Source organism: Coenobita brevimanus, chromosome 46 (genome assembly GCF_032717465.1).
Source record: "Coenobita brevimanus isolate Jiangsu-jjx chromosome 46, ASM3271746v2, whole genome shotgun sequence".
Classification (NCBI taxonomy): Eukaryota; Metazoa; Arthropoda; class Malacostraca; order Decapoda; family Coenobitidae; genus Coenobita; species Coenobita brevimanus.
In genome coordinates, this window is record NC_136999.1 from 13,859,971 (window position 1) to 13,873,303 (window position 13,333).

Genomic DNA, 13,333 nt, shown 5'->3' on the forward strand with positions numbered 1-13,333 from the left:
TATATGGCACTCCCTCACCGCGCACACCGCCGATCTAAGGGGCCAGCCGAGGTGGGAGCATATGGTAGAATGCTCTAAGATTGGCTAGACGCACCTCCTTCCCCCTGACAATCAGCACAGGTCTTATGTTCTCACCCTGATCATCAGCCCCGAGCAGATCATAGAGGGTGGTATATGTTGTTGCTCCGAACTGGTACGATCGGGTGTGAGCGCTGAGAGCCAGACGGTGTCTATAGGAGGCTACGTCTAGCCGATCCTTAATGTTGATAATAGGAGGGTGAGATGGGGTGCCCTCCTCTGTCTGAGGAGGAGGCGACTCCCCGACTTCCTCCTCGGCCAAGGAGCCGGTCGACACTTCCTCGGCAATGGAGGCGGTGGCAGACGAGTCCCGCTCCTCCTCAGACATTGCTGGCGGCTGGTGTACTTAGTGGTCGTAGCCACATCATTAGCTGGGTCCAGGGCCAGGTCGTCAACTTGAGAGGTCATCCTTCAGTTGAGGGGGGCCTCCAGCCTAAGCCTCTTCCTCGGAGTCGGGCAAGGAGTAACTGGTTGAGGCCCACGAGCCTGGCGCTCCCATCGGCGAGGGACTGTATGCACATCACGGATGAAGCACTCAGGGATGATAAGATTGCGCAGCCCATTCTCCTTGAAGATCTTAGGAAGGAGAACGCGCAAAGCCCCCTTATCATCCCCACAAAAAGCCTTCACCGTCACGATGCACATCTCGACGACGGTGCTTACCTCCCCTGAACACCCCTGATCCCTGGGCTGGCACCGCCGGATCGTGGGGCGCTGCCATGCATAGGCAGAGCCCTGCATGGCAGCCCCTCCCGGTCCAGTGACGTCCCTAGCCTCATAACCCTTAGGCGTTCCAAAGAGGGCAAACTTCACCATTTCGCCATCGCCGAGGGAGCGTTGGAGATGCCGTGGATTTAGTTTAGCAATCGCCTGACGGTGCGCGAAAATATCAACGCCAGTGTCCTGGTGTTTGATAAAACTGTACCCCGCCCGAACATTAAACCAAACCACAGCACCTCTGATCTTCGTCTGGGTTGTAGAAGACCGAGGCCTGCTGTCTGCCCCCCTCAACGGGTCGCGAGCAACAGCAGGAGAGGTTGCAGCAGGAACAGGATCTGGACGTCTGCACACTTCCATGGTTCGTGGCTCTCTCCCATCTACTCCAACTATTTTCCTCATGGACTTATTTTCTCACTGCCCACCCACTCACTCATCCACCTACATAACCATAATCTAGCCCGACGTATTCTGTCTCAAAAGCAGGACGATGCACAAACAATGACTCAGCAAACTCAGTAAGTTTACACACACACACACACACACACACACACACACACACACACACACACACAGCAGATTTAATGGTATGGGTTAGTGGTAATATGTGCTTGACGTGACATAAATAAAGCTTTAGAAAACCAATTCCATCTTGCCCTTTTTAGGAATGCAAAGACTTATTCATGGTAGTCCAGAGCATTTAAAGGTACCGGCCTCGCCCGGTGCGAGACTTGCCGTATCGCCACCAAACCGCTAATTTTTATGCACAATAAGATATGTTTTATTACCACATGTCAAAACATTCTGCTTCATCAAACCACGCTGATTTTTGTCCGGTGATCTTCACATTCCACAGACTACTCTCAATTTCGAACTACTCCATTCTTCAAAATATAAACTGAACTGAATTTCCTCATTGATCTTGACACTGACCTTTCACTGCAACCTTGATTTTTGTTTGCTCGCAAAATCGAATCACTTCATCCTAGTTATAGCATGAACCCTTCCACAAAGTTTAGTTTACTTTGGATGTAAACTGAGTTAGATGCCCTTACCATGTGACTTCGACCTTTGATCTATTCTTCTATAAGACAGCTTGTTGGTTGATCCTCAGCTCATCCATCAAGTGTCAGATCAAAAGTAACTTAGTTACTTTGTTCATACATGGAAACACGTTTCATACTACATTAGTCTTGCCCTGTGACCTTGAACGTTCACAACTGTTCTCAGAATCGATTTCCTTCGTTCTTGCTTCACTCTTAATCTTTCAACCGACTTGACCTTGCCCCGTAACTCTGGCATTTAACCTTTCCCAGTGGCATTACCTTTGTTCTTAAGATCGAATAATTTTATTCGTGACTTATCCTCATACATTCTACAGAGAGTGATCTGAATCGCATAAAAACTTTAATTTCAGCTTGCCGTATGATTTGACCTTTGACCTATTGTTAAGAAACAATATGTTTACTCTTTGAATGGCCTTCACCGCTTCCACCAGCTCGGCATAAAATCAGACAAAAACAGTTTAAATTATTCTGGTAACACGCGCATATAAGTCAAACTTTAAGCTTCCCTATGACGTTGCCGTCTGAAATAGATAAGATATTTAAAGTATATTTTGCTCGGTCAGACTTTGACATAGCTTTGAGACCTTGCCCTGTGACCAGTGGTCCTCAAAATCAACAGGTAATATCCTCGTTGGCTTGTTCTGAACCCATCTCCTAATGGGTAACATCAGATAAAAACTATGAGTTATTTTGTTAAAACACACACACACACACACACACACACACACACACACACACACACACACACACACACACACACACACACACACACACACATAAAGACGCCGCTCAAAACATAATATCCACTCTTGCTTCGCAAGAAATCTCAGTTCAGTGATTAAGCCCAAATACCATGAGAAAGTTAAATTTACTCACATCGATAAATTGAAGAAGGGTTTCCTTAAGTGCAGTCATACGATCAAGGGCGAAGAGGCGTTTCATTAAAAAGGCTGGCAGGACTTTATGCAGCCAGGGTAAGAAATCAGGCACCGCCACGTATCCGAAGGTTTTAGCAAAGTCACTGCTAACCTTCTCAAACTTGATCACCTTAGGATCGGTCACCGAAAACTGCTTACCTGAAAAACAGAACAAGAATATTAATCTATAATATTATAATTGCCTTTGAGGAGCGTACATGTGGTGGAACTGTCGGAACGAAGCAGATGCGGGGCATTGGCGTATCCAGGATTTTCGCCGGGGGTGGGGGGCAAACACTTGGGATATTTCCCTAAAATATCTGTCACCACACTGGCGTGAGTGTCCCGAACACACACACTTTCCCACATTCGTGATACTATCGTTATTTCCTATTTTCCTTTGCAGTTTTGTATCTCTCTCTCTCTCTCTCTCTCTCTCTCTCCCCACTTAGCACATAATGTGTAAATCAAAATTCGCTGCCGCACCCACCCCCAGTCTGGTATTCTGTTTTGTAATACTGCTGTGGTGGTAACTAAGAGAAATTCTGTTATCCACTACTTATTCTCTTAGTTTTATTCTCATTGACTCAGGCATAAGGGGTGGTGCATACGTCAAGACTGACCTAAGTAAATACATCTGGTGGGATTAACCTCTCTTAATCCCTGACTCAGGTGACCACTCGACCTGCCCCGCTCAGCAGGCAATGATTTTCGTATCACCTGAACTGTACTGTACTGTATAGAAAGAATTTTTCCATTAAGAAAACAAAGAAAAACACCGTAAAGCTATTCATCCTGAAAATTTTCACCTAGAAAAGTGGGAGACAAAAGATACTCCTTCCCCCAGGCTCCAAAAAGTGGGAGGGACACGTCCCCCTGTCCCCCACCCAAACGAGGCCCCTGCCACACATATTTATATCTGCTTACTTTCTAAAATGTAGTCTGAGGTGATCAAAATAGCTTCATGCAGTCTTCAAGAATTCTGCTTGTCTCAGTTCTTTGTAACAATACTTGTGTAGTGTTTGTTTGGAACTGGCTACAGGGTGAGAGGATATGGCTGCAGGGTAAGGGGATGTGGCTGAGGGGACAGGAAGGCCATTTTCACACCTCATCAGGATTCAAGTACAGAACATCATTAGAGCTCTAATATTAACCACATAATCTAAGGTGATAGGGGAAATTGTTAAGTTGTAACTGGTCATTTTTTTTCTCAAGGGCTTTATAATATTTATTATAGCTTTCATTTTCAAAGGAAATTATTACTCCTAAATATTTTTGGAAATAGATAATCCATCCATCCATCCATCATCCAATCCTACGTTGCCCCATGAGAAGCGTAGGAGCTCGGGGCTAGGCAGGTTGGTCCTGATATTTAAGATAAGAGTGACTAGCCTCATTCATCCCTGAGTGGTATTACGTGACCAATGAACACCAATCACTCCTTGGATATAAACCTTCACCGGCTCAATCCGATTGGAGTGCCGTATTTACCCACTAACCCATCAGGCGCCAAAATTTGGTTATATAGTTACTACCCAGCGTAGTAAATGGTTTCCTGGTGTACAGGAAACCATTTGGCTTGTCACTCAGTGTAGAATCACCCACAGGCAGAAGGAAGAGGAAAGAATGAAGGAAAGTAAGACAGAAGAGGGAGTGTAAAGTCACCCGTAGGCAGAAGGAAGAGGAAAGGATGAAGGAAAGAAAGACAAGAGGATTGAAGGAAAGATGGATGGAGGAGAGAAATAGATAATATTGTTTAATATACAAGTGGTAAAATTAAGAAAACTGTATTGTCATATAAGAACTATGCCAAAAATCCCTTTCAGCATTTCCCCAAAATTTTCCCAGGGGGGGGGGGCAAACTGCCCCCCCCGGTGGCTACGTGTATGGTGCGGTGTTCATTCGGGAACCAACCTCATATTTTCTTGCACCCAGCCGTAGGGATGGAGCTTGGTGAGGCTCCGTCTACCACAAAGGGGTGTCGGTTCCCTACATGGTGTATGTATTATTTATACTGTCAGTAGGACGACCCCACAGAAGCAGGTTCCTACCAGTGGTCCAGGGGTCTGATACGCCAAAAAGACCGGGGCCAAATAATAACAACGAGTCGTAAATATATAGGTAGCTAGCTCCATATTACCCCTGATGATGTGTACGATAGGTAACCAGTTTACATCTTTGGCTTTACCACATTGGGAACAAGACTAGTGTCTCTGTAACATTATCCAGAGATAATTGATATTGTGCCATCGCATAAAGCTAATATGCAACAGCAATTTCTTTTGAATAGTTGTCCTGAGAGAAAATCGAGGCAGTGAAGGGTAAACGATATTATATTTTTATCGCCATTTTCGGGCATATTTTATACATTATCATGGCTTCATTTTCTCGTCTGTAGTACATTGCAGGAAGAATCAGAAAAAATCTCAGGTCACGCTCGAACAATTCTCAACTGTGTGAGGACATTACGTTTTCTGGGTCAAAAACATCCTTTCACTTTATTTGTGAAGTGGACAAAGACTGTCAGCCACTCCAGGAAAATCCTCTTCCATCTGTCTTTTGTGCGACTTTTTTATCAACAGTTTGTAAAATGCCCTGTAGCACTGACTTCAAGCAACAGACATTTCAGTGTGTGCCTTTACAATCCTATCACAAATTCTTTACGATCACTGAGACAGTGAAGAGAAAATGTTTCATGGCTCAGCCAATAATTACGGTACAACGAAACACTGTGCACCAGGTTTTACTCCACTTCACTTATAGTCGTGGCCGAGCTGATGCAGAGGTACATTATTCATTTTGTTTATTTAGTTATTTTTCCTTATGAGTGTCCAGATGGGACTGTGTTATCATACCATTCCAGAGCTGAGAGAGACATATATCAGAAGCTGACAGAACGTGGAGACTGACAGTGACTCAAGAAATCTGCTCGACTCGTCAGTGGTAGCTTTAAACCCGACTGGACCAGTATTTTTTTTTAATAGTGTGATCGTTCCTGGGCTTCTAAGTGCTTTAGGGTGATTCGGTAATATATATATATATATATATATATATATATATATATATATATATATATATATATATATATATATATATATATATATATATATATATATATATATATATATATCACGGGGTTTTTAAGAAATATGAAATATCAAAAGATTATGTTCAATAATACTGTGATCAGGGACAATGAATTGCCTTGCTAAAAATCAAGCAATGATTACTTTATGCTGGCTTGCTTCGCCGATTCTCTCAGGACGAGAATTTATAAACTTTCTCAACAGTACACAGCAGAGACTAATTCCTCACAATTGCTGTTTAGTAGTACTGTTAGCCTCTGGAGAAAGTGACTTTACCCCTGACAATCAATAACTGATGCTATTCATGATATCAGGTTCTTGCTGATGCATTAACTCCTAGATGGCACAACGGATTTTAAGCTTAATACAACAAGACTGGCCCAAGTACCAATTATGAATAGCAAAGCGTTTATGTAAGCTAGGAGCTATAAGTGGAATAAGCTCAATGGAGAAATGAAACACGAGTTTACATTACATTAAGCTCAAAGAAAAAGAACCGTTAATTTATTGATTACAAAGGAATAAATTTAAGTTACATTTCAAAGTGAATTCAAATAAGATCACACTCACTCGCTCACTCAAAAGCTAAACTCTTAAGCCTAGGAAAACGAAAAGAAAATACTGGTCAGAAAAGTGGACAAAGCAGATGACTGGGCGTCGTTACTGGAAGGACACTGCACTCGCTGTCTCTCGCCAATCACAGCTAAGTGGGAATACGGTGGCAGTGGGAACTAGGTGTCGTTGAGGAAGGACACTGCCACACACTACCTGTTTCCGCAGCGTACAAACCTTGACTGACTAAATCGTGGAAAAGAGGGGAGCGCTGTGGCCGCATTACTAATGGCTAGAATGAGTGAAACATGCCCAAAATAAATCGCTCAGCAGAAGTGCTAACGTCTCGCACGAAGACGATCATTTATGACAGTGAAAAATTGTTTTGAAAACACTCTCGACTGGGTGAGCGGTTAACTGAACGATAACACTGGGATTCTATTAGAGTTCACGGTTTCCCACTAAATTTAATGTCGCGAGCCGACTCGTGACATTATGCCCCATCAAAAGTTGAAATTTTTTCCCAGGGAAAAAATTTCAATATACATACATATAAATCCTACTCAATCACACAAGATTCACACTGTGGTGTGTGTGTGCTATCCTGCTACAGGAGAAAGTCACAGTTGCCAGTGAGCGAAAAAAAAACCTCGCATTTACATTAATAGAAGGAAGCTTGAGGGAAAAACTCCGTGACGACGGTGAAAAATCCTGTACTCAGGTCAAACTGAGAGAAAAGTTCGTTACATTTACATTAACAACTAATTGTTATGTAGCGTAATGTATGTAATACACAGTGTAGGTGTGACAGTTGTGGTGTAACTATACCTACGTGTAAAATCATGTAATGCAAATGTATATATTAACCCTTTAACCGCGGGCATTGTTTTGCCCCGACTGGCCTCTCTCGTGGGGGTTCCAGCCAAAATGTAAACAAACTTTAAACCTTTATAACTCTGCACAGAATAAATCTAGAGCGAAAAATAAGGTACCATTAGAAAGTACTAACCTTCGGCTTTGCAATGATGTAGGTTTCATGATTTCGTTGACTATCACTGGATGGGCAGTGCCATTAGAAGTGAGCGATCTAAAATCACTATTTTTCGCTCACACACCATTACCAAATGCCAACCTCATTCTGATAATAATACTATAAACATATATGAACACTGCACATACGATAAACACCCACTCTGTGTTCACTGAGGCAGGTAAAAGGCACTGTAGTTGCCAGCACTTCACTGCCACATCAGCGGTGTTGTCACTCACACAGCTGGACAGATACTGATGCGTGTTTGGTCAGGGGTGGGGTGGGGGGCCCAGGGGGTGGGAGGTGGAGGCCCGGGGGGTGGAAGGAGGGAGGTGGGGGTCGGCTGGAGTGAAAGAACTTAATAGCTACTCTCCCTTGAAACAATTGGCGCACGGAAAAAACGCACGGTATTCAAAATATTCACAAACATTCGAGAATGACACCCGCGGTTTGGTCCAGTTTTTGCAATGTCATTCTGGGATGACACCCGCGGTTAAAGGGTTAAATAATGACGACAAGGCAGAAGAGAAGGGGCGGCAGCATGCGACAGGGACGACCAGCTGATCTGCACGGCAATGCTGCACCCACCAGCTGCACCTGCGAAAGGAATTAAGGTGGAGCATCAAAACTGTTATTTCTCTCTCTCTCTTCCTAGCAATCAGTATTTATGTCATTATTAACCAGGAAATGTAATTCTTGAATTCACAAATTGCTTAGAACCCTTATGGTTTACTGTAACGTTTATTAACTAGGAAACGTGCCAGTTCTTGAATTACTCAACTCTCTTAAAACGGGCAGTTTACTAGTTAACCTAATATTATTAACCAGGAAACGTACCAGTTCTTGAATTGCTCAAATCTCTTAGAACGGGCAGTTTACTGGTTAACCTAACACTGCACTTACGACTAATAACAGGAAGCTGAGAATCCCTACATAAACTCGGGCAGGTCACGTTTTAACACACCGTGGGTGTGAACACTCATGTAGATAATGTGCATTCTCCAGGAACCCTCAGAGAAGCCCACAGCTCGAGAAGTTCCACAAGGTAATTCATACACAGCCTCGGACTGTCTCTGCGGAGTTCTCAAACTTCCCCCCCTTAACCTACAGTACATAGGTATGTACAGGCTCTGGACATACTGTGTCCTGTGGGGCCAACAGGTGAGACATCAGGTCTACACTTTTAACTGGGAACCAGGCTGGTCCTTGGATTACTCAAATCTCTTAGGATGCCCATCTTACGGAACCCAGCATACAACAGTTGCCCGTATTAGTCATTAGGTAGTAGGTGAGACATCAGGTCTGCACCCACATTACCACTCCCCTGTCTCTCAACTGCTTCAGAGATTACAGGTGTGGTTTCAAATGGCACAGGAAGGACATGTCCCTGATTAGTGGTATGTGGACATACATTGCAGGAACGCACAAAACTATCTATGTCTTGTCCCATCCCTGGCCAGAAAAAGTCAGCTCAGATACAGCCCTGGGTCTTCCTTTTGCCCATGTGACCTCCTGAGGCTGAACAAGGACCCCATTCTAACACTGCTAAGCGGTACTTGGTGGGAACGACAAACTGCAGACTAACTTCGCCCTCGGGTGTTTGTGACTCACAGTAGAGCAGTCCTTGTTTGCGAAGGAACTTGGCTCGACCTCCCCGTGAATACTTAATCACTCTACCCTTTTGTTTCTTTCGCACGGCAGCAAGTGTCGGGTCAGAATGTTGTTTTTGTACAAGTTGACTACACATCAGATCTTGCGGCGATTCAATGATCACTGGGGTGACACAGTCTGGAGCCTCAGCCATGGCTCGTGTTACCGCAGCAGCCGAAGTCTGAATAGCGTCATGTTTGGCGCAACTATCCTTGACATCATAAATGTTTCCTACTATGAGGTCAAATAAAGGTTCTGGCATGACAACTGCGAGTGTCGTACCAGTATAAAATGGAGATGCCACTTGGATACATGCCTCAGGGAACAATCTCACTGATCCATCAATAAGGTTTGCATGGATCTGTCGACCTGTGTACTGCTCAGGCCGAACTAAACTCTGCTTGACAGAGCAACCTGAGGAACCATTATCTCTCAGGACCTTCACAGGAATGCCTCCCACAAACCCTGGCTGAACAAGGAAGGCACTGTCACCTGTGGGAGAGCCTGTGGAGGAAGCAGCTAGCCACTGATTAGGCTGCTGAATAAATGATGAGGCAAACATGGTGCCCTGAGACTTAGATACCTGAGGGGTCGTACTCACTCCCTGGGAAGATGGAACATTGGCCATCTGTGGAGGGGGGTTCACTGTCGCTGTAGGACTAGAGAACTGCAGGGGAAGTACCCGTACTGGTAGGGACGTGACCACCTTGCTGCTGCTGAGGAATGAAGGATGCGTTCGCCTCCTGCCTCCTATTCAGTTGAGCTGGTGGTGAAAAGGACAGTCCAGACGGTCGGTTGCATGGCTGATACTGCTGCTGGTTAGGGTACCTGTTGTACTGTATCTCTTCCACTCAGGTTTCTGAGTGTTTTGCCCCTGGTCCTTCCTCTGCGGTTTTGGACCTTGGCCATTATTCTGAAAACGGCCTTGTTGCTGGGGTTCAGTCTGAGATGGTTTCCTGTTCCAGGTATACTGCTTGCGAGTTTGATACCCGTATGCAGTAAAGAATGTGTCAGCCTTCTTCACCATTTGGCTGGCATCTCTTACCTGGCAGATCTTAAGCTGAGCCATAAGTTCAGTAGGCCACGACTTTTCTAGCTGCGTGAGCAGCATAAGGTCAATTATCCCCTCACACGTGAAAGGAGTTTCATCTTTCCCCATCCACTCATCTAAGTAAGCAGTAAGCCGGTCAAGAAACTGAATGGCAGTCTCTTTATCCTGTAAACGCACCATCATGAACTAACTCTTGGCGTCGTCAACTGTGAGACCGTACGCTTTGACAAGTGCGGCCTTCATTATCTCATACAAGAGATTGTCTCCACGAATTCTGTGGAGAATATCGAGGGCAGGGCCCTCAAACAGGCTAAGAAAGTGAAGCCGCTTAGCTGCATCATCCAGCTGGTAAAGTTGAGCCATGTCTTCATAACGAGCTATGTATGGCTCAATTCGCTCACCATCTTTGTATGGGAGAAGCTTGATGTGTGGGGTCGCCATAACATGTGCAAGGAGAACGCTCGTGGAGCTTGGGCCAGCTGCACCAGATGTGTCTGAAGCCAAGGAATCTCGCTTGAGCTTCAACATTTCAAATTCGTGTTTTTCGCGTGCTTCTCGCTCGGCACGTTCATGTTCTTATTGTTCACGCTCGTATTCACGTTCTCTCTCGCGTTCTTCTAACCCGAGTTCTCGTTGTTTTTGCTCGTGTTCTCGTTCTCTCTCGCGTTCCTCGCGCTCTTTTTCGCATTCCTCACGCTGAATTCGGCACTCTTCACGAGCATCACTCTCGCACTGCTGTTCGTAATTAAACCGAGAGAGGACAAAGTCCTTAATTTCAGCTGGGTTCGTAAGACCCATATCTTTGGCTTCCTGTACATAGACGCTGGCGGACATGATGCTAACTCAATCTAATAAACTAGCGACTCAGTACTGACTGCGATTTTTTCAGAGAAAGATGTCAATAATCGAGAATAAAGAATATAGGCACAGGTTAGTGGTGACAAGTTTTATCTAATTAAACTGGTAAAGAAAGAAAATTAAACAAACAACTGACTGTGAAAACTATTATGTAAATTAATAAAAATGAATCAATAATCTCCAGTAAGGTAGTGCCTATAGACTTTAACCCCTACACCGCGGGCTTGTTTACCAATGACTTGCGTGTGCCGCGGGGTTATTTGGGCTCCGACAGACTCTCAAAAAATATTTGCCAAAAATCAGTTATTAGTCCTAGAATAATAAAATTACATATGCTTATGGCACATACCTTCAGCTTTCTCCTGGAATGATTGTTGAGCCTTCGTCTGTTACCGTAGGACTCGTGGAGACCTCTGAAGTAGGGTAACGAAGTCTCCACTTTACATTCCCGACAACCCGTAATATGATTACCACAGCCAGATACAAACACTATAAACACTATTCTACAATTTTCAAGTAGTTTGGGATCCATACTAAAAAAAAAAAAAACACTGTGAAAGCAATGGAAATTACGAGCGCGTCTGATCGTCGCACTGGCACTAGTTCGCTCTTGGTAGTCTGTCATTTATTTTTCATAAAACCCCTCACACTTTATATTTCTATTACTATATAACACTTATATATATCTACAGTCTTTATCCATAAGTTTCCTTCAGTAGTATTAGTTTATTGCCACTGTAGGGATTCAATTTCTTTCAGTAAAATACGTAGCATTCACTTTCTCGTCCTGTATACTGGCATTGAGAGTGAATGTCACTTTCATCTTCACTCTCATAACTCATAGCATTCAGACATGCTAGAGTGAAACTTTCACTTTCATTACTCCTCGGGTATATACTCGTATTCTTATAATACTACTCATTTACATTTCTATTTACGTTCTCTATTTTATTTACGTTATTTACATTTCTATTTTATTTACACTGTGTTGTGCACTGTCACTTGAAATAACTTACAAAACTATTTTCCATTGTTCACGTATATTTACATTCATTACTTTCACTTGTTGTTTACACATTATTTACAATTCCACTTGCACTGTTTTACTCAATAGAAAGATCGTAGTCACTCTTTTATCAATTGTCAGCCCTTTACCTCTTTCCACACGAGGTTTAGTAGGGGGTAAAGGTCACAGGGCCATTTGCATGGGGGTGAAAAAAGGCCTTGAAGTCAGCAAGAAGAAACATACGTACTCTCGCTTCGAAAGATGAGAGTGAACTGATAACGAAGGACCAGCGTGGAGGCCTGCTAGGGGTTATTCAGAGTTACCAATATTACTTCTTGAAACAGCTAAGTCTAGCACTGATATGATTGGCAGGAAATCTAGACAATACATTATAAATTTGGTAGTTCCAGGTGAATGTAAATATCACTTAGGCTTCTCCCTTCCCTCCTTACATGTATATTTATTACGAAAATAGATTAGAGGCCTACTTAGGAGATATATATTCAGAGCTACCAATGTTATATCTTGAAACAGCTTTGTCTAGCACTGATATGATTGGCAGGAAATCTGGACAATACATTATAAATTAGGTAGTTCCAGGTGAATGTAAATATCACTTAGGCTTCTCCCTTCCCTCCTTACATGTATATTTATTACGAAAATAGATTATACGGCATATTTCAAGGGGAAAAAAACAGCGAAAATTAGCGAACGAGTGCACGTGAGGTGTTGTCAGGTGATAATTAGCCAATTCCAGGTGTATGGCACTCTCACTTACCTGATTTCTTTCTTGTATATATTATTTGGTATAAGAATAGGACATAGGGCTTATTTCAATGGATGAAATCAGTGAAAAATTCCAGGGAAGATTTACTTAGCGAAGCACGGCCGGGCAGGCGAGAGGATAGGGTAATGGAGGGGGGGTAGGGAGGGGAGTCAAGAACGGGGAGAAATGGCTAAATTGTCAACAATGGATGGGAGTACAGATGAGATTAGGAGTGCTGACTAGTGTTGGACATTGGCAGTACTGATAGATGATACAAGCCCCCACTTGGAAACCCGGGTGAATTCAAAACACAGAATCACAAAAGCGACGCCCCGCGGTATGATCCCTTGCTCCCAAGCGTCACGAAAGTGACGCCCCGCGGTTAAGGGGTTAATAATAAATACCTAAGTATGAACGAGTGAGTATTATCTCATGAATAGCTTTAGAGCTAGGAGTTAATATCCTGGAATGAGGTCGCCAATTGTCACGGGGTTTTTAAGAAATATGAAATATTAAAAGATAATGTACAATAATACTGTGAGCAGGGACAATGAA

General features: G+C 43.6%; 1 protein-coding gene across 1 annotated transcript in view; it reads right to left on the minus strand.

Moving 5' to 3' along the window:
• The window catches only part of LOC145398650 (cytochrome P450 2L1-like), a 227,856-nt gene that overhangs the window by 141,465 nt on the left and 73,058 nt on the right, over positions 1–13,333 (minus strand). Inside the window, exon 5 of the mRNA XM_080271457.1 lies at positions 2,739–2,938. Within this exon, the coding sequence (XP_080127583.1) occupies positions 2,739–2,938 (200 nt within the window). The remainder of the gene's footprint in view (positions 1–2,738; positions 2,939–13,333) is intronic.